Source organism: Protopterus annectens, chromosome 4.part1, assembly GCF_019279795.1.
Source record: "Protopterus annectens isolate FY-2018-M chromosome 4.part1, PAN1.0, whole genome shotgun sequence".
Taxonomy (NCBI): Eukaryota; Metazoa; Chordata; order Ceratodontiformes; family Protopteridae; genus Protopterus; species Protopterus annectens.
This window is the reverse complement of record NC_056734.1, coordinates 196,722,100-196,745,000: the sequence shown is the minus strand read 5'-3', so window position 1 is coordinate 196,745,000 and position 22,901 is coordinate 196,722,100. Positions and strand designations below refer to the sequence as shown.

Sequence of the window (22,901 nt, the reverse complement as noted above, 5' to 3'; positions counted from 1 at the left end):
CAAAATCAGACGTTTTTGAACTAATCTCCTTAAAAATGAAGTTATCTCAAATATTTGCATAAAGATGTGTTTATTATAACTTGGTGGCTAGGAATATTAGATATGGAGGACATTTATTTATATCCTTAAGATTCCAAGAGCAGGATAAGTTATTTCTTACACTTATTTCACTGAACTGCACTTCTGAAACGCTTATAATTGTGCTATACAGTTGATCTACTACATGTTGCACTGTTATAAAGCTTTTTTTATTGTTTCACTGCATTTATGTACTGTTTTATACTGTTTTAGTATTACTTAACTGTAAACTGCTTTTTCATACTGAGAGTTGTATTTTCTATTTGTGAGTGCTCTATCTGAGCTTTTCTGTGCATTTTTGATAATTGTCTGTTTACAGTTAAAAGCATTCTCTAGAGTCTGCTCCTTGATCTGTTTAAAACTTTCATTTAGTGGCCACAGCTAGGAACTGTAATTTTTTCCACCCACCCTCCCTAGTGTTGTGTGTTTCACCCACCCTCCCTAGTGCTGTGTGTTCTTATACTTGGCGGCTTTGCAGTTGCCCACCAATACTGTATATCTTGATCTGTGCACTCCTCCCAGTCTAGTGTCATTAGTTCACTCAATCTAATAGAGAACATTTGTGAAGGCCAACTCACTCATATTCTTAACGTTGAATTAACTTCTGTTCCAACTTTCTCCATTTCCACTTTACTGGAAAAAAAAATTCTAAGCTTGCTTCCCCCCCTTTCCTGTGGCAGGTCTTGTCCAGATACGGATTTGCTGTGTCCAGGACTGCTTGTGAGCTCCTAAGCCCCCCCTCCACTTAACTGGGATTAAACTATTCCTGGCACCATAAAGTCTGTTCTTCAAAATTTCCCTTGCAACTAGCCAGCTTTTTAGTTTTAGCACTCAGATCTGTTTCTTTGAGCTCAGCACTTGTTCAGAACTCATTGTAAGCACTAAATAAGTTACAAATTACGACAGCACTCAACTTTCCTCACTTGTCTAGAGGAAAACAGTTTTTAGTACTTAATAAATAAGCACCTATTCAGGCATGTCTAAAGGTCAGCTCCCGGTGTTTTCTCCTGTCTACCTGATGAATCTGGGCATCTTGGGACAATGCAGCAATTGCCTCATATATACAGACAACCCTCTCCTCCTACCACCCAACATCACGACCTGTGAGAGATGCACTTATATAGCCAAACTGGAAGCAAAGCTCTCTTCACCAGAGACTAGCCTAGACAGTCAAGAGGAGAAGGTAAACACTTGCACCGCACCACACTCATCACATAGTCCCTCAAAACCTACACCACCAAAACACACACACACACAAGCACAAAACACACACCTACATTCGCGTAGGCTCTCAGTACAAATCTGCCCAAACTACAGAGACCTCCAAAGCAGAAATGCAAGCAACCTCCACCCCTCAACACAACCCAAATGACACAGAGTCCACATACTCAGTGTGCTACTCAACTACAGCCCATAAGGCATAACGTACCCAACACTCTAGTCATAGGTGACTCTATAGTCAGGCACACTGATGTTCCACTCACCAGGCTAAACAAGGAAAAAGTTACTGTCAGCTGCCTGTCAAGTGCCAGGATCCGCCACATAATGCACGCACTCAGGTCACTCCACAACAAGTACAAATATGACTCTGTCATTGTCCATGTTGGTGTGAATGACTTGAGATGTACCTCCCTGGACTACATGAAAAGAGACATGGAGGAGCTTTCCGATCTTGTAGCCCAGGCAGGTATGACCCTAGCCATGAGTAGCATCCTGCCATCACCCAGAATGATACCACAATACAAGGACAAAATGATTGACTTTAACAATTGGCTAAGCTTCTGGTGTCATTCTAAGAGAATCCAGTATCTGTCTGCCTGGGATGATATGATCAACAGACCACGCTTGTTTGCCAGAGATGGCCTGCACCTTTCACCCTTGGGATTCCGGATACTGGCAAAGGCTCTTGCCACCCCTACAGTGCCTTTTTTAGGCAAGGTTCAAGTGACAAATTCATCACCGTAACAGGTGCAAGCAAGCAAAATCTGAGGGTAACGCTACTCAATGCTAGAAGTCTAAACCTCAAAATGCACTCACTCAAGGCACTCCTTAAAATGGAGAACACTGACATCTGTGCAGTGACAGAGACCTGGTTCAAAGCTCCAGAGAGCACACCTGCATTACCAGGCTATAATTCATACCACACCTTTCTGCCACCAAACCTGGACCGAAACACTAAAGGTGGAGGCGCGTCCATATTCTTTAAGGATATCCACACCTCCAAGCTAGTTGCTCAGCATAATGCATCCCAGATTATCCAAGTTCATCTAACTCTGGGCAAAACTGCAATCCAGAATGCAGCTTGCTACAGACCCCCCCACCATGCCCCAGGATTCCCACTCCTCTTTTCTTGATACACTGGAAAATATTAAGGTACAACCAAACACTCTAATAATGGGTGATTTCAACTACTCTACCATTAACTGGGAAAACTACTCATGTACCAACTCTTTTGCTCAATGTTTTCTGGAAATCATCAATTCCAACACCTTGGATCAACTTATCCACACCCCCACCAGGGGCAGCAATATACTAGACCTGGTCATCACCAACATGGGTGACCGGTGTTCCACACCAGAGATCAGCTCCTCGTTGGTCAGATCCGACCACAAGCTAATCACCCTAGACATTCACATCCTGCTCCCACCCCCCATTAGGAAAACAACCGTAAAAAATTTCTCCAAAGCCAACTTCATGCTTCTTAAGAGAGAAGTGGCAAACTTCACGACACCCACACAGATGGACAATAGAGGTACGACTGCTGAATCCTACACAAATGCACTTTATAAACACTTACACGAGTGCATGGATCGTGCTATCCCTAACAGAACCAAGATGCTATCCTCCAAAAAAAGGTAGCCAATCTGGTGGTCTTCTGCCATAAACAACCTTTACAACAGAAGAAAGAAACTGTTGCAAAAAAGAGTAAAATCCCACAATTGGAGGAACTCCCTGGTCAGTCTCAGTAAGAAGCTGAGATCCCTCATAAAATCCTCCAAAGCTAGTTATGAAAACAAAATTGCCACTCACTCTAAAGACAGCCGCAAAGCATTCTATAGCTATGTCAAGAATCTCAATGGCAACACTCAGATCTGCTCTGAGTTACAGCACAATGACACTAAATATACAGAACCAACTGATATTGCCAACATCCTGACAGATAGATTCAGTGCTAACTTTACCCCCCTCTCACCCCCTAAAGGGCCCATCTTTATACCGGAAGAATGCAAAGTTCCTGTAATCACGGCTGCACAGGTAAAAACCTCACTCAACAAAGCCAAGAACACATTATCCATGGGACCTGACAACATCCCAGGCTGCCTTCTACATGAACTACAGAATGAACTGGCACCCCACCTAAGTACCATGTTCAATCATAGCCTCACCTCAGACTTTATGCCCATTGAATGGTGCACCGTGACATTTATCCCACTCCACAAAGGAGGGGCCACAACACACCCCGGGAACTACCACCTCATTAGCCTGACGAGCCTGGTCTGCAAGGCCATGGAACGTATCATCATGGAACTCATAAACAAAGACATTGGAGATCTCCAAACTCTGGACTCCACACAGTTTGGGTTTGTAAAAGGCAGATCATGTCTCCTAAACCTGATAGACTTCTTTGAAGTAGTCACCAAAGCCATAGATGAGGGTAAGGTGGTTCACACAGCCTATCTAGATCTCGCCAAGGCGTTCAACACCATCCCCCATTCTGGAATTATAGATAAACTCACTAAACTAGGTATAACTCCCTATGTCACAAGATGGGTTGCCAACTGGCTTACTGACAGAACCCACACTGTGAAAGTAGCAGACTCCAAATCAGACTTCAGACCAGTGACAAGTCGAGTACCACAGGGTTCAGTCCTGGGTCCTCTCCTGTTTGGTATCTACTTCTCTGAAGTACAGGCTAACACAGAAGGTCTTTGGCTAGCTAAATTTGCAGATGACTGCAAACTAGGAGCCATAATCAAAACTCCTAATGATGTGGACATCCTACAAAAGGGCCTCACTGAGACAGATGTCTGGTGTCAAAGACATGGTCTCAAGCTCAATGTCAAAAAGTGCATTATCTCCTTTGGTAAAAACTCTGTACCCATGAATTACCACATAGGCGGTAGTCTATTTAACACTGAAAGTGTGATAAGAGTCCTTGGGACACAGATGGACAGTAGTCTCGCCTTTGATAATCACATCACCACAGTGGTCAGTAAATCCTTCTACGTGGCACACCTCATCACAAAAGGTTTCTCATCTGGAAAAAAAGAGGTCATTGTTCCCCTCTACTCATCACTCATTAGACCCATTATAGAGTACAATGCCCCTTTTGGTATGTACCTCACAAGACATCTACAACAACTGGAAAGGCTGCAAAAATACCTCACAAAGAGGATTACTGGGCTCAAACAGATGCCATATGCAGACTGTCTCAAAAAACTCCAGCTTTACTCCATCACATAGCACCTACTCAGAGGCAATCTCTGCCTAACATACAAAGCTATGTCAAACCCAGAGCTGCTGGACATGCTCCACTTAAAGAAATCCCAATCCCTCTGAGCTACACGTTCTAGGGACCTAAACCTTGTCACCACAATAAACAGAACATGCTGGAGGGATAGATTCCTGTCTCAGAGACTTCCCATACTCTGGAACAGACTACCTATCTATGTCAAACAGAGCTCCTCATTAGCACTCTTCAAGAAAAATCTTGATGATTGGATGGGTAATACAAAATTCACCTCTGGGATCACTTCTGTGGTTCTGCTTGACAGGGGCACAGGAAAATAATTTTCTTGGGTGGCGAAAGCCAGGGTACCTTTTTGGCTAGGCCTGTAAAGGCCCTAGGGCCAATAGTCTAGTACCTACATATGAACCTATTTAACATTTTGCTGTTAAAATAAAGAACCCTGGAGCTGTATCGTGGAGTGCAGGAGAGCCTGATTCCTACAAAAATATATTTTAAAATTTCAGGGGATGTTCTAGTGAGATCCACTTTGCCAAAAACTATATAGCAATAAGGCAATTTGAATGAAAGTACAGGTCAATGTAAGTGGATCGTATGAAATGTGAATAAATCCATTCATTTCCTGAAGCACTTCATTGATGGCTTCCGATCTGCCTATTTGTCTCCATCATTATTGTTAGAAAAATGCGTAATAGCAATATGCATGCTTAATGCATTAAAGGCTTAAAAGGGTTAATACATTTATTCTGTTCATGTTGTATGAATCTGCATAGCTACTAGAAACTTAATAAAATACACTTTATTCTGCTTATGCAATGAAAATATGTGCAGCTACTAGAAACTTAATAAGAGACCTTTTATTCGGCTTATGCCATGAGAAAATGTGCAGCTGCTAAAAGCCTTGATAAAGAAAACAATAGATGTTTGAAAGCTTAAACCATAGTCAGCACTACTTGTACCAAAGCTAGAAATGTACCTTGAATCTAGACAAAATGTAACGCATGTATTAGAACTGTACAATTGAAGAATTGAAGAATCAAGGAGGGCTAAAATAAGCCCAAGGCCAGGTTGTTTTTCTCAAATGTTTTTGCAAGACAGCAATAATCTGACCATGTCAGCAATAAGTCTGGCAACATTTTCTCTGTAACATACAGAAAGCTGTGTCCAACTACGTCAGCAGTAAACTAGTAACATTTTCTGTGTGACATGAAGAGAACTATATAAGAATAACATACTGATCTCCAGAAAATTAGACAAACCTTGTACCCACATGCTTTGTCTCCTTGCTGCAAGTAATAAAGGGTGCCTTGCTTGAACCTAATGTGCATTGATCTTTGAAGTTTTTCCTTTTACAGATTGGTCCTTCGGACCGGAACCCTCTCTTCACCTCGGATCAGACGGCCAGGTGGCTGAAACCGTACGGGGAAGAAACCAAATCGGTTCTTCTTATATGGAAAGTTCTCCGACTGAATTGTCGTCAAAAGAGGCCAGCCACTTTCTGATCTGTGACTGAAGGACGGGTCTCCGCGAATCGGTGATCAATCACATGGGCTCAGGTAAGGTGAATCTACTTTTTTCTGTTTTAGATCAGGGACTAGATGTGTACTGTTTTTTGTCAGATTGTATTTTTCTTACAGTCAGGGATAAAAAAGGTACTGTCTTGTCATAGATCAGGAGAAACAGAATAAATAAACTTTAGGCAGTCATTCTGAAGAGACTATAACAAAATCCGTGGTACACGTTAAAATTAGAGAAGTTACGTAACAATCAAAGATAAAATAAAATGGGTAATAATTGCACAAAAACACCCCAGAATCCGCCGTTAACGGAAGACGCAAAATATATGCAGTTGCAGTGCGCCGATAATATTAGATATTTTTCAAAATGGGCTAATAAGTATGAATTCTACGGAAAATTAGAAAAATCCTCGCTTATCAAACTTGTTAAACAACTCAAAAATGATTCCAAGGGTCAGGTAAAAAAGCAATGGCGGTTAGGAATTCCTCAAGCACACAGGTGGCTGGAGGAAGTAAACCGTAGGGACCAAAAAAACAAAGATTCAAAAGCAATGTTTTTAGATAAGGAGGATAATAACTTAGTAATAGCATCAGCACCTCCACCTCCCTTACCAGAATATGAAGTGAGTGAACAGGTTAGTCCACCCCCACTATATCCTGTGGTCACTGGAGATAGAGATATTATAAAACTAAAACTAACTAAAATCAGAGATCCCATCGAGACCAGGTCCCGAACAAAGGCAAGTAATTCAGAAGAAGGTATCGAGTTATGGCAAATGGTTAAGAATTCACGATCTATAGGAGAAGAAGAAGAAATATGCCCGCTTATAGAAGTACCTAATCCTCAGGCAGGTCAAGACAATCAGGACCCAACTATTTTAGTATACAGACCTTGGAATCCGGAAGATATCCGGAAAGCCACTGAGGGAATTCCCCATCCGAAGATTAATTTTAGAAAATTCTCAGAAGACTTACAAGGAATGAGGTTAAGTTATAACTTAAATGGAGAAGAAATAGAAAAGGTAGTTAGACAAATTGTAGGGCCAGATTGGTACATGATTTGTGGCAACTGGAATCCTTGTGACGCTGCGCAAAGACCAATCCCACATAGCAGTGCAGAGTTAGACACTAGAGTAAAAGGTCTTACAGACCGCATCTCTGAAAAATGGAAACCTAGGGCAGACTGGACTTGCATTAATCAATGCATCCAACAAGAAAGTGAAACAACTGACCGATACTATGCCAGATTGTTAGAATGTTTTAATAACCACTGTGGAATGCAGGTTCCCGAAGATCAAACACAAGATTCCCCATATGAACAGCAGTTAAAGAATGCATTTTTAAAAGGCAGTAGCATGCCTATAAGCAATTTTATTACGAAACACATGGTAGACCATCGTACAAGCAGGTTACAATCATTACTTGAATATGCTAGGCATGCTGAAAGGCATTTTAATAGCAAAAATAAAAAGAAGGCTCAAGTATTTTCTGTAGAAGATGGAGCAGAAGTTTATGTAGTACAGTCTGAGAAATAGGGCAAGAAAAACGCACAGGGAAACAAGCAGTCTGATCAGCGATCAGAGGACTTTGAAGGGCGTAAGAAAAGGGGAGAATGTTTTAAATGTGGTAAAAAGGGACATTTGACAAGGGATTGCAGGAAAAATAAGAAGGCAACAACGGAAGACAAGGAGGGTGAGGACTGACTATATGATAGTCAAGAATCACTAGAAGGGGCCAGTAAAGGAAGGACAAATGAGAATGTGAAAGAGGGAATAGAGGAAGTGCAGGAAGTTAGCGACAATGAAGAAAACGAAATATTAGACCTAGCTTTATTGAGCTTGGAGCTCTATTAAGCAGACAACAAACCAGAAGTTACACTCTTGGTAGAAGGGAGGGAGGTCAAATTTTTGTGTGATTCAGAGGCATCACGGACCCTGATACACCCCTCCAAATTACCAGAAAACACAAAGTCACCTGATTACATACTGGTCAAAGCAGCTAATGGACAGCTGTATAGGGAGCCACTCTCCCGTAACATTGCAATAACTGATCCAGTTTCAGGATTAACACAGAGAAGCAAAATTGTAGTTTCTGCAAAATGCCCAGTAAATCTCTTGGGCAGAGATCTCATGCAGATATTCAGTATAGCAGTAGTCCCAACCATGCAGGGTATGGAAGCACAGCGACAAACTAACATCTTTGTGGTGCAATGGGGGGGGGGGTGAAATTTTTACTGGTACAGCCAGGACTTGGTTACGACTGGTCCAGGGACTGTGACCAAGGAACTAATGAACGTAGCCATCAGCAAGTTTCCCTCCCTTGACATTGATACGCAACACCTGTTGCACTGTATCCTGTATTTTTGTAACACACCAGGACCTGATAAGGAATATGAGAAAGAATTATTTAAGATTCATCACCCAAAGACTCCCTATGCTGTGGAATAAAATCCCGGTATATGTGAGGCAGAGCACCTCGCTTGCCTTGTTCAAGAGAAATCTTGACCAATGGATGGGAGATCGCAGATATACCCCAGGGATTACCTCAGTGTCACTGCTCGACAGAGGCACAGCAAAATAATGGGTATAGTTCCCCATACTAAAGGGGTGGCGTAAGCCACAAAACTATGGGCTAGGCTTGTAAATGCCCTCGGGCAGATAGCCTAGTATGAACCTATGAACCTATGAACCTATGAACCTAAGAATCATACAAATATATTGATACTGCGTAACCTGTACTGGGACACAGAAGGAAACAGTGTAGCCAACTGTTCACTGCCCCAGGAGTATTTTGTACTTCCCAGCCACTGGGGATGCACAAGCCAGTGCATTTCTTTGTGCTGGTCCCAAGCCCGGATAAATGGGGAGGGTTGCGTCAAGAAGGGCATCCGGCGTAAAACTTTGCCAAATTTTTTCATGCAGTCACCAGTTAATATTTCCATTCCGGATCGGTCAAGGCCTGGGTTAACAACGACCACCACCAGTACTGTTAACCAACAGGGTGCTGGCGGAAATTGGGCTACTGTTGGCCGAAGGAGGAGAAGTGGCGGAAGGCATGGCTGAAGGCAGGAAGAGAGGAGAAAGGCTAGGACTGTGGTAGTGAGTGTCGGGACTTTGAATGTTGGCAGTATGACTGGTATGGGGAGAGAGCTAGCTGATATGATGGACAGAAGGAAGGTTGGTATATTGTGCGTGCAAGAGACCAGATGGAAGGGGAGTAAGGTTAGGTGTATCGGAGGTGGGTTCAAATTGTTTTATCATGGTGTGGATGGGAGTAGAAATGGCGTAGGAGTTATTCTGAAGGAACAGTATGCGAAGAGTGTTTTGGAGGTGAAAAGGGTGTTGGATAGAATGATGTTTATGAAGCTGGAAATTGATGGTGTAATGATTAATGTTGTTAGTGCATATGCTCCACAAGTTGGGTGTGCAATGGATGAGAAAGAAAAATTTTGGAGTGAACTGGATGAAGTGGTGATGACTGTACCCAAGGGTGAGAGAGTGGTGATTGGAGCAGATTTAAATGGGCATGTTGGTGAAGGGAACAGTGGGGATGAGGAAGTGATGGCAAGGTATGGTGTTAAACAAAGGAATGCAGAAGGTCAGATGGTAGTGGATTTTGCGAAAAGGATGGATATGGCTGTGGTGAATATGTATTTTAGCAAGAGGGAGGAGCATAGGGTGACATACAGGAGTGGAGGAAGATGCACACAGGTGGATTATATCTTATGTAGGAGGGCCAGTTTGAAGGAGACTGAGACTGTAAAGTGGAGTCTGTAGAAAGTGTAGTTAGGCAGCATAGGATGGTGGTTTGTAGGATGACGTTGGTGATCAAGAATTGGAGGAGGAGTGTGAGGGCAGCACCACAGATCAAATGGTGGAAATTGAAAAAGGGTAATTGTGAGGTGGAGTTCACGGATGGGTTAAGACAGGCATTGGGTGGCAATGAAGAGTTACCAAATAGCTGGGTAACTACAGCAGAGCTAGTAAGGGAGACGGCTAGAAAGGTGCTTGGTATCACATTTGCACAGAGGAAGGATGACAAGGAGACATGGTGGTGGAATGAGGAAGTACAGAAGAGTATACAGGCAAAGAGGTTGGAAAAGAAGAAGTGGGATTGTCAGAGAGATGAAGAAAGTAGACAGGAGTATAAGGAGATGAGGTACATGGCAAAGAGAGAGGTGGCAAAGGCTAAGGATAAGGCATATGAAGAGTTGTATGAAAGGTTGGACACTAAGGAGGGAGAAAAGGACCTGTACTGATTGGCTAGACAGAGGGACCGAGCTAGGAAAGATGTGCAGCAGGTAAAGGTGATAAAGGATAATGAGGGAAACATACTCACAAGCGAGGAGAGTGTGTTGAGGAGATGGAAAGCGTACTTTGAGGGGTTGATGAATGAAGAGAATGAGAGGGAGAGAAGGTTGGATGATGTAGGGATAGTGAATCATGAAGTACAATGGATTAGCAAGGAGGAAGTAAGGATAGCTATGAAGAGAATGAAGACTGGAAAGGCTGTTGGCCTAGATGACATACCTGTGGAAGCATGGAGGTGTTTAGGTGAAATGGCAGAGGAGTTTTTAACCAGATTGTTTAATGAAATCTTGGAAAGTGAGAGGATGCCTGAGGAATGGAGAAAAAGTGTTTTGGTAACGATTTTTAAGAATAAGGGTGAAGTGCAGAGCTGTAGTAACTACAGAGGGATTAAACTGATCAGTCACAGCATGAAGTTATGGGAAAGAGTAGTGGAAGCTAGGTTAAGAAGGGATGTGATGATTAGTGAACAGCAGTATGGTTTCATGCTGGGAAAGAGCACTACAGATGTGATGTTTGCTCTGAGAGTGTTGATGGAGAAGTACAGAGAATGTCAGAACGAGTTGCATTGTGTTTTTGTAGACTTGGAGAAAGCATATGACAGGGTGCCTAGAGAGGAGTTGTGGTATTGTATGAGGAAGTCAGGAGTGTCAGAGAAGTATGTAAGAGTGGTACAGGATATGTACGAGGGTAGTGTGACAGCGGTGAGGTCTGCGGTGGGAGTGACGGATGTGTTTAAGGTGGAGGTGGGGTTACATCAAGGATCAGCTCTGAGCCCTTTCTTATTTGCAATGGTGATGGACAGGTTGACAGATGAGATCAGACAGGAGTCCCCATGGACTATGATGTTTGCAGATGACATTGTGATCTGTAGTGAGAGTAGGGAACAGGTGGAGGAGACCCTGGAGAGATGGAGAGATGCTCTAGAGAGAAGAGGAATGAAGGTGAGCAGGACTAAGACAGAATATATGTGCGTGAATGAGAGGGAGGATAGAGGAATGCTGAAGATGCAAGGAGTAGAGGTGGCAAAGATGGATGAGTTTAAATACTTGGGGTCAATAGTTCAGAGTAACGGTGAGTGTGGAAGAGAGGTGAAGAAGAGAGTACAGGCAGGATGGAGTGGGTGGAGAAGAGTGTCAGGAGTGATTTGTGACAGACGAGTACCTGTAAGAGTGGAAGGGAAGGTCTACAAGAGGGTAGTGAGACCAGCTATGTTATATTGGTTGGATACAGTGGCATTGACAAAAAGGCAGGAGTTTGAGCTGGATGTGGCAGAGTTAAAGATGCTAAGATTTGCACTGGGTGTGACAAGGGTGGACAGGATTAGGAATAAGTATATTAGAGGGTCAGCCCAGGTTGGAAGGTTTGGAGACAAAGCCAGAGAGGCAAGATTACGTTGGTTTGGACATGTGCTGAGAAGGGATGCAGACTATATTGGGAAAAAGATGCTAAGGATGAAGCTACCAGGTAACAGGAAAAGAGGAAGGCCTAAGATAAGGTTTATGGATGTGGTGAGAGAGGACATGCGGGTGGTGACAGAGCAAGATGCAGAGGACAGGAAGAAATGGAAACAGGTAATCCGCTGTGACGACCCCTAACGGGAACAGATGAAAGAAGATGATGATAAATCTAATCGATTACCACATGTTAGCTTAACCAAAAATAAAAATATAAAATGGGCAGACCTAGGAAAGAAAGCCACGAGATGGGAGAAACAAACAGAACTGGAACTGTCAGGACAGGGAATTCAAGTACAAAAATTGAATTGGGTAACTCAGACCAACCCAGCTGTGCACTTGCAATCTTGCGAAGACAGCTGATGGACACTCCTATTAAAGGAGGAAGAAAACACCTTGTGAGACATACCAGCGACTCTCTGGTCAGCAGGAAAATCAGATGTAGGACTCATTCGTACAGCAGGGCCAGTTACTATAACACCAAAGTCAGCATTTAGACCACAAAAAAGGCAGTATCCCTTAAGAAAGGATGCAGAGGCAGGGATAAAGCCTATTATAGCAGAATTACTTAAAGGATGGATACTAGTAGAATCTCCTGATTCACCATGTAACACACCCTTATTTCCAGTTAAAAAGGCCAATGGAGAATGGCGTATGGTCCAGGATTTACAAGCAGTAAATGATGCAGTAATACCAAGGGCACCCACAGTGCCAGATTCACACACTCTGTTAAATGATTTAAAACCTCAACAAAAGTATTTTTCTGTGGTAGACATTAGCAACGCATTCTTTTCGATACCGATACACCCTGATAGCCAGTATTGGTTTGCATTTACATTTCAGAGCAAAAGATATACATATACACACCTACCACAGGGATATTGTGAAAGTCCAATGATATTCTCACAAGAAATGGCAAGCAACTTGGTGGGATTCAACCCACCAAAAGGTAGTCAGGTTTTACTTTATGTTGATGACATTTTGTTGGTGGCCCCCACCCAGCAGGATTGTAGGGAAGATACCATAGCACTTCTACGATTTTTAGCCGCTGAGGGACATAAGGTAAACAAAGACAAACTGCAGCTCTGGAAAAAACAGGTCAAATACCTAGGATATGTAATATCCAAGGAATGTAGAACGTTAGATGAGGACAGAAAAGTAGCAATTTTGCAAGCACCAAAACCCACTACCAAGAAGGAAATGATGTCCTTCCTGGGTACAACTAATTTTTGCCGAAGCTGGATTCCAAACTATGCCTTGGAATCTGCACCTTTAACTGACCTTATATATAAGATGTCTATGGCAGTGCAGGATTTGTTACAATGGACACCAGAGTCAGAATCTGCCTTTTGTAAACTAAAGCAGTTAATAGCGTCCTCAATAGTTCTGGGATTGCCAAACTATCATAAACGTTTTTTCCAGACTGTAGATTGCAAGCAGGGTTATATGACATCAGTATTAACACAATAGCATGGGGATAAGCAATGCCCCATTGCTTACTAAACATCACAACTGGACCCTGTGGCACGGTCTTTAACCCACTGTGTACAAGCTTTAGTTGCAGCTGCAATGGCAGTACAGGCTTCGGCCTCAGTAGTCTTGTTCCACCCTCTCACTTTGAGAGTACCCCATGCAGTCGGGATCATTTTACTGCAAGAAAAGGTGGCATATCTCTCCCCTGCTAGGCCTTTCCTGCATGACTATATTGTTGAGCCAACCTCATATGACAATTGAACGATGTACAACTTTGAACCCTTCTACTCTGCTCCCAACCCCTGCAGATGGCACACCGCACCGCTGCCTGCAGGTAATTGAGCAAAAGACACTGCCTAGAAAAGATCTCACGGACGTCCCCTTGGATAATGCCGAGGTGACATATTACGTGGATGGCTCGTGCGAAAGGGGTCCTGCAGGACAAAACCTAGTAGGATATGCAGTAGTCTCTGATACTGGGATTGTAGAAGCAAAATCCTTACCACACAATTTATCTGCACAGGCAGTGGAATTGATTGCCCTGACACAGGCATGTACCTTAGCAAAAGGTAAATCTGTAAACATTTTTACTGATAGCCAGTACACTTTCTCCACTGTACATATGTTTGCACAACAGTGAAAAAAACGGGGAATGATAACATCTACTGGCAAACCTATAAATCATGCACAGTTTATTTTAGATCTTGTAGAATCTATTCAGTTACCTCAGAAAGTGGCCATTTGCAAATGTACAGCTCACACCAAGCAACAAGATAGGATTTCAAAAGGTAATGCAAGAGCTGATACAGCTGCAAAACAAGCAGCCACAGATGTATTTCTTTTAAATGAGGAACTACAACCCTCTGAAACTTTGGATCTAGACATGTTAAAAACAATGCAGACACTCACTACGCAAGCTGAAAAACAGCGACGGATAAAACGAGGAGCAATCCTCGAAAAGGGGCTGTACATCTCTAAAGAGGGAAAACCAATACTACCCTCTAATTTGTTTCACTATGCAGCATTGTTGAGCCATGGGCAGTGCCATGTCTCAATAGGGGGGATGATACAGCTGGTGAACCAGATGTTCACAACGTACCGATTTACAAACTACTCTAAAAAATTTTGTTTAATGTGTCAGATTTGTAACAAACATCATGCACAGGGGGCTATAAAGCCCAAGCAAGGGAGTTTCCCCACACCACCATATCCGTTTCACACTATCTATATGGATTTCACAGAATTGAACAAATGTGAAAATAAGAAGTATTGTCTTGTCATTATAGATATGTTTTCCAGGTGGGTGGAAGCCTTTCCAACCAAAAATCCAGATGCAGCTACAGTGGCAAAAGTACTTGTCAATGAAATTATTCCTGGGTTTGGCATTCCGGAAAGAATCAACAGTGACAATGGTACGCACTTTGTAAATCAAACCATACAGCAGTTGAGTAAGCATTTTGGTATTTCTCTAAAAAATCATTGTGCATACCATCCACAGTCTGCAGGGCTGGTTGAAAGGCATAATGGTATACTAAAAAGCAAATTGAGAAAATTAATAGCTGAGACAGGAAAAACTTGGTTGTACTGTTTACCCCTGGCACTGTTGAACATGAGAACTGTCCCTACAGCAAAAGGATTGACTCCTTTTGAAAAACTGTTTGGAAGAGCTTATTATACACCCCAGTGGAAACTTCTCATGTCATCAGACCAGGAAGCTGATTTCACACTAGCTGAATATATGAAAAAGTTGTTGAGTTCTAAACATCTGTTGCAGTCAAATTCTGTTTCAGGTAAAAAACAAACTGAAACATCGGAAGTGACAGTGACGCCAGGAGACTGGGTATGGATTAAAATCGTGAAGCGAAAGAACTTGGCATCGCCAAGGTGGGAAGGTCCCTACCAGGTGCTTCTTTTGACACCTACTGCAGTCAAGATAGCAGCACGAGCTTCGTGGATACACCTGACGCACTGCAAGCTGGTAAAAAACTTTGAATTGGACAAAGATCTTACCTCTCCATTGGGACCCTAAGCACAAAGTCTGGCTACAAAGGGGGGTCAGATCAATAGGAACTGATCCATCTCAAACCGAGTGAAGCAACCATTGGTGCTAAAGGTCCTATTAGGGCAGAGAGTAAGATCACGTGTCCAAAGTGAGATGACGGAATCCAGTAAGATCCAAATACACCTACTTAGAAGAACCAGAGAAAATGGAAATGCAGAACAACCGTTTCCACAAAAGTATTACATGACCATCCTGTTGACTGTACTGGTAACAATAATCTTTTTATTGTGGCCATTTCTTTTCTCAGCCACGCAAGTAGAATTAAATAAGTGTGCAGAGTGGCACCCGAACTTCAATACTTACCAGGCAATAAAATACGCGTATGCTGAAACCTTTAATGTTTTGAATTGCTGGATTTGCACAGCTCTACCAACAGCATATGGGAGGTTACTGTTAACTTCAGTCCCCCTAGGGGCCTAGACCTAGGGAAAACTTAATTCATGATACATCAAATGTCACATCAAAAGATAAAGTAGCATTACACTTGTCTATTCGACAGAAGGGAACTGTGTGTTTTTATAAGAATGATACAGTCAAGGTGAGATGGAGCTATTGCAATGTAACAGTTCCCAATAGATGCTACACTAAATCTGATAACATCAGATCCTATTGCAACACAAGCTATGATTCATTTGTTGAAATGATGCATAGGACAATTGAAGAAGTAAAACATGATGCTGTCCTCTACAAACAACTGTCCATAATCAACAGAAAAATGTTTCACGCAGAGCAAGGGTATGTTTATAGTAAAGTTACTACTAAAGTGGAAGATTGTTACTTTATATGCGGAAGAAAAGCATATAAATGGCTACTCGAAAATTGGTCCGGCAGTTGTTTTTTGGGGTACCTGGTTCCGGCCATACGACACACGGCAGTTTTACCTCAAGGGAAAATTCGGGATGTCCGAGAAATCAAGAAGCCTGTCAATCCAGTGGGACACATCAATGCACCTTGGAAATACCATCATGACTTAGGCCCAGGGAATAACAACAGACTGTCGCACATGGATCTGAGTGATACTGTTATATCATGGGCAGGTGTACTACCAGCATATGGAGCAACAAAATCAATCTGGGAACTGAGAAAATTGTCTAAGCTTCTTGAAATAATGAGTAATGCAACCTTTTCTGCCCTAGAATTGGTAACCGATGAACTGACCGCCATGAGAACAGTGGTACTTCAAAATTGCATGGCTCTTGACTTCACCCTAGCGGCGCAAGGAGGTACGTGCGCTTTAATCCAGGAGGAGTGCTGTTTGTACATTCCTGACCACAGACACAAGATAGACAACCATCTTGAGGTAATTCAGCAGGTGTCAGCTATGACCAAACCGAGACCAAATCCATTGACGGACTTTTTTTCAGAAATAGTTTGGGGGTTGGATCAGCATCCTGATGAACATTCTGATTGCCATCTGTGTAGGGATAGCCCTAATGATGGTGTGTGGGTGCTGCTGCATCCCCTGCATAAAAGGACTAATTAAATATTTTGTAGACATTTCAGTTTCAGAAAACTTGTACCAGGATGCTGAACTCGAAGAATTACTAAAAAACTGAAAATGCTTTCATGGGCTTAAACTAAATGACTCTCTAACTGCAAATCCCGAGTAGGAAGAGGTTAAGGGAAGAAAAAAAAACTGTTTATGCTTGTTTTGAAAGTAGAATAAATTATTAAAAGGGGGGAAATGTTAGAAAAATGCATAATAGCAATATGCATGCTTAGTGCATGAAAGGCTTAAAAGGGTTAATACATTTATTCTGTTCATGTTGTATGAATCTGCACAGCTACTAGAAACTTAATAAAAGACACTTTGTTCTGCTTATGCAATGAAAATATGTGCAGCTACTAGAAACTTAAGAGACATTTTATTCTGCTTATGCCATGAGAAAATGTGCAGCTGCTAGAAGCCTTGATAAAGAAAACAATAGATGTTTGAAAGCTTAAACCATAGTCAGCACTACTTGTACCAAAGCTAGAAATGTACCTTGAATCTAGACAAAATGTAACGCATGTATTAGAACTGTACAACTGAAGAATTGAAGAATCAAGGAGGGCTAAAATAAGCCCAAGGTCAGGTTGTTTTTCTCAAATGTTTTTGCAAGACAGCAATAATCTGACCATGTCAGCAATAAGTCTGGTAACATTTTCTGTGTAACATACAGAAAGCTGTGTCCAACTACGTCAGCAGTAGACTAGTAACATTTTCTGTGTGACATGAAGAGAACTATATAAGAATAACATACTGATCTCCAGAAAATTAGACAAACCTTGTACCTACATGCTTTGTCTCCTTGCTGCAAGTAATAAAGGGTGCCTTGCTTGAACCTAACTAGCATTGATCTTTGAAGTTTTTCCTTTTACAATTATAAAAAGATTGTTGGTCCAGACAACAAGAGAAAATAAGTGAGAGTGGAAATATGTGAGCCACAGAACAATGGATGGGCCAAACCCTTAGATCTAAGGTGTAAAAAATTGCATAATATAAATGTATATACTTTTTTCCAGACTCCTAAAGAAATGAATGCTTTTGTTACATAAGAAAACAGCAGTCAACTGATTTTAACAGGGTAGATCAAAACTAATCAGGCAGTAAAGCATAATAGCAGTTTAATTACAGCAAAACAACCTGTTAAACATTACAAACTTTTTACTTACTCTGAACTTTGGAATGCCATTTTCCGAACAGTTCCCTGGTCTTCCATTAGCTGTCTCCTCACAGCTGAGGACCTGGTGGGTATTTGAATAAGGTGACTAAAAAACTTTGCACTCTGCTGCATAATACTTTGGGACATAGTAATGCCAATGTTTCTCACACTTTGGTTTGAGTCGAGCTGTCCTGTACCACTAGACAAGGTTGCAGCACTATCATGTTCTTCATTTTCTATCTTTGTTCTTAGGCCAGAATCTGACTCTATCTGCTCTGTAAGTGAACACGTCTTTTCATTTTCCTTCAGAGAAGAATTACCACCTTGAGATGCAGCATTTGTCAAAATCTGCCTAGATGATGATTTCAGTTTATTGTATGACTCCACATCAGTGCCTACTTCAGCAGAGCTTTTAACTTGATTCTGCTCTGGTAAATTTGTCAGAACTGATTCATTCTGAGAGGATGCTAGAGTTAGCACTGTTTCTTTACCTTGGGTAGAATGCTTCTGTACTTTTACCTGCAGAAGAAAACGTGAAAAATGAGACTGCATGAAACAAAACAAATTGATAACTAAACAAAGCACATAATCGGTTATTATGATTATGTTTCTTTGACTTTTTGCATAATTATATATTACAAGCTTCTAGGAAAGTAGACGTGTGTGTGTGTGCGTGTGTGTGTGTGTGTGTGTGTGTGTGTGTGTGTGTGTGTGCTTAAAAAAAGCTGGAGTTTAGGGAGGGACTGAGGCACTAAAAACCTTGGCCTGTGTCAAACTGCAGTTTGGGGAGAGACTGAGGCACTGAAAAGCTTGGCCTGTGCTAGACTCTACATGGATAAAGAGATGAAGCTGTCTGGCAGCTAAACGCAGAAACAACAGTTGTGTAAAATCTTACCATAACAGTAGATATCCTTCTGTTCACTGCTACAGTATTCTAAACAGAAAGGATCTCACCTAGGATAACCCAACGCTTGGCCAGTATATAAAAGCCTAATAATCTTGTATGCGCCGTACATCACACTTATGCTCCCTGCACAGAACATATGGCATAAAAGGGACATACAGGCGCAACTACCTAAAACTGAACTGTCCCAGAAGAGAACAATCTCCATAGGACAATGGAGTCCATGCACATCCAGATGGAAAAAAAATGCAAAAGAAAAAGGGGAAGCCCTCAGTCAGAATGGAATCTAAATCAAAATACAGAGGGAGTGAGCAAATACTGCAACAGTGAAAAGAAGGATATCTACTGTTATGGTAAGATTTTATACAACTGTACTATGTCCTTCTACATCACTGCTGCAGTATTCTAAACAGAAGGGAGAGTAAAAATGCTCAAGAAATAGAATGGGAGGTGAAAGGCTGAGAACAGCCCTCAAGAGACCCATACAAAATGGTTTCAGAAAAACCTGCCCTAGAAACCATATCCAAGTTATAATGCTTAGTAAAGGTATGCACTGAAGCACAAGTAGCAGATTCAGGAATGGAATTGGTGTCCAAACCTTGAAGAAACCACCAGAAGAAGCAACAGACTGAGTGGAATGAGCTCTAACAGAAGCAGACAGAGATTTGCCATAAAAAGTATAACAAAAGGAAATGGCCTTAGTTATCCAGGAGGAGATGACTTGCTTAGAAACAGCCAAACCCAATGTCCTGGGATGAAAGGAAACAAAAAGCTTATCAGACTTATGAATAGCCTTAGTTTTATCCATACAAAACCTGAGCTGTCTTTGCAAATCCAAGGAATGCAGGAACCTCTAACTAGTACACTAAGGAAAAGGGAAACAATGAAGAGACTTGTGCTGACTGATTCAAGGACAACTCATTTACTACCTTCAGCATAAAAGAAGGACTGGTATGAAGGAACATCCTGTCCATGTGAAAAAACGAAAAAACAGAAATGGCTACAAGGGCCTGAAGCTCAGAAACCCTCCAAACATAAGTAAGAGTCAGCAACAAAACAGTCTTCCAGGTACAATGTTGCAAAGAAGCAGAATCTGCAGGCTCAAAAGGAAGCAGAGTCAATTTTTCCAAAATAAAATTAAGGTCCCAAGGAGGAGGAAGAGGTTTCCTTGGAGGCCTAATATGCAGAACATCTTTGAGAAATTGCTTGACCTCAAAACAAGAAGCCAAAGGAGGATTCAAGTTCAAACAAGCAGAAATGGCTCACAAATGGGCCTTCACAGAAGAATAAGCCAGGCCAGACTGGAGCAACTCACACAAATAAGAAAGGATCAGAGGGACCCCCCCCCCCCCCACTGTAAAAGGGTCCTGGTTACAAGTATGGCACCAGACAGAAAATCTTTTCCATTTGGACATATAAGATTTCCTGGTAAAGGGTTTTCTTGCCTCCTGTAAAACCCTGAGCACATCTTCAGAAAAGAGGTGCCTGAAAGGGATCAAATCCCTATCACCCAAAGTGTCAGCTGAAGAATGGACAAGTGAAGACGGTTGAGAGACCCCTTGTCCTGTGTGAGGAGATCCATCCAGTAAGACAACTTGTAATGATTGCCCCTGGCCAGATGTATTAAGAAAGGCAATCAGTGCTGTCTTGGCCAAAAAGGAGTCACTAGCAAGACTTTTGGGAGGCCAGCTGAACCTTCTGCAGGACTCTTGGAAGTAGAGGAACAGGAGGGAAAGCATAAAGAAACATTCCCTTCCAAAGAAAAGAAAGGGCGCCCATCTTCCATGCCAGATGACATGGCACTCTGGAACAGAAGAGAGGAAGCTTCCTGTTCAGAGGGGAGACAAAAAGATCTACCTGAGGAATACTCCACAATGTCCAGAAAGATGTTTCTGTGCAGCATCCATTCATGAGCCTGTGTTTTGGACTTGCTCAGAGAGGACAACTGTGCTCAGAAGGAATGTAGACTGCCTAAATAGTTAACTGATAACTGAGAGCCATCTCCCAAGCCTGAAGAGCCATCCTGCAGAGGAGGTACGATTTTGTGCCTCCCTACTTGTTGACATACCACATCACTGTAGTGTTGTCAAGTACACCTTCAAAGGGTGTGAAGAGAACATAAGGTGAAAAGCTTGAAGAGCCAGAATCAGAACTCTCATCTCTTTGTTGTTGATATGGTCTGACTTCTGATGAGGGGGGCAAGAGACCCTGAACTTTCAGGTGACAAAAAGAAGCCCCCCACCCCATGTCTGAGGCATCAGTAAACAGTTATTTAGAAGGGACTGGAGGCTGAAAGGGTAGGCCTGGACTGAGAACCAAACTGTTGAATCCACCACTTGCATTGCTTCTTTAGACAGGGAAGAAGAGGTACACTGAAATCCAGAGCATGACAATACTGCAGCCAAACTAACTTGACGTACCATTGAAGCTTCCACATATGCAGTCTGGCAAGAGGTAGCATTTGAACAGTGCACAACATAAATCCCAAGGTTGCAAGAAACTCCCTGGCAGGCATGGCAGTCAGAGGAAGAAGGTACTGAAAGAAGGCTATCAATGACAAAACTTTTAGAGCTGGGAGAGAGGCCAGTACTGGCACTGTCTGAATCCTACTTCCCAGAAACACATGATCCTGAGAGGGGGTTAGGACAGACTTTTAGAAGTTGACAGTGAACCCCAGACTTTGAAGAAGAGAGATGATGAACTTCAGATTCTGTAACAGGCGAGTGGGAGAAGGAGAAGGCGCATGAAGCAAAAGGTCATCTAGATAAGTAAAAATATGAATGGCTTAGGGTCTGCAGAAAACAATCGCAGGAGCTATGCATTTTGTGAATACCCTTGGGGCAGTACAAAGGCCAAAGGACAAATCAGAAAACTGAAAATGAAAGGAAGACTCAGAGAAACGTAAAAACTACCTGAAAAGAGGGTGAATAGGGATATGAAGGTAAGCATCTTTCAGATACAAAGACACCAGAAAAGCCTGGGGTAGTAAAAGAGGAAAGAGAGTTTGAAGAGTAAGCATCCGAAAAGAAAGGAACATGAGAATGGTGTTGAGCTGGGAGAGATCAAGAATAGGTCTCCAAGTGCCCTCCTTTCAAGGAACCAGGAACATCCTAGAATAAAAACCCTTTCCCACTTGGGATGGGGGGACAAACTGAATGGTTCCTTGATTCACCAGGGACCCTAGAACCTCCAGAGAATGAGGAAGCTGTCCTATGTGAGGTTGAGGAATCCTTGAAAAAGGAGAGAGACTTACATACCATGAAATAACCCTAACGGATGATAGGAAGAACCCAAGCATCTGAAGTAATGAGATGCCAATTTGGAAGACAAAGGGAAAGCCAAAGGGATAATGGAACCTAGTCTAAAAGAAGGGGGGTGGTGAATAGTCAAGGAGAAGCAGCCTCATCAGATAAAGTGGGTTTCTGGGCCACAGAAATCTGAGAAGCCTTAGCAGAGGAGGCCCAACTACCATCTTTCCTGCCCTTGGAGCCCTGGCAGAATTGCCTTTGCAACTTAGGAATATGAGAGACAAAAATATGTTTAAGGTCCTGCAACGCTTTGCCTTTCTCTTGAAGAGATTTAAATACGTTAGCAGCAGCAGCAGTCCCAAAAAAGATGTTTATCATCCAAAGCAGCATCCAACAACTTGGCCTTAATGTCCCCAGGTAGACACTGGAAACAAAGTCAAGGATAACAATGCATGACATTCCCACATGCCGCATTCCTGAAAGAGGCATCAGCATCATGGCTTCACTTAATACAGGGGCAAGCAACTTGAAAAAAAGAACCTAAAATAGATAAGGCAAAGGATTTGCCTTTCAGAGTCAGGGAGGTCAGGAATAACCTGACAAGCTTTAGCAATCAAGGCAGAGAATACCTGGTTATGTGGGTCTGGTAATTAACACCCTTAAAGACCAAAGTAGAAGTAGTGTAAACTTTCTTCCCAATCCTCTCCATTGCACTACTATCCTTATCAGAAGGCAAAAGTTT

At 42.3% G+C, this 22,901-nt stretch overlaps 1 protein-coding gene across 1 annotated transcript in view; it reads right to left on the bottom strand.

Annotated features, from left to right (window-relative positions):
- ANKMY1 (ankyrin repeat and MYND domain containing 1) overlaps positions 1-22,901 on the bottom strand; it is a 1,970,922-nt gene that overhangs the window by 1,262,327 nt on the left and 685,694 nt on the right. Inside the window, exon 7 of the mRNA XM_044070101.1 lies at positions 18,018-18,526. Coding sequence (XP_043926036.1) covers positions 18,018-18,526 — 509 coding nt within the window. The remainder of the gene's footprint in view (positions 1-18,017; positions 18,527-22,901) is intronic.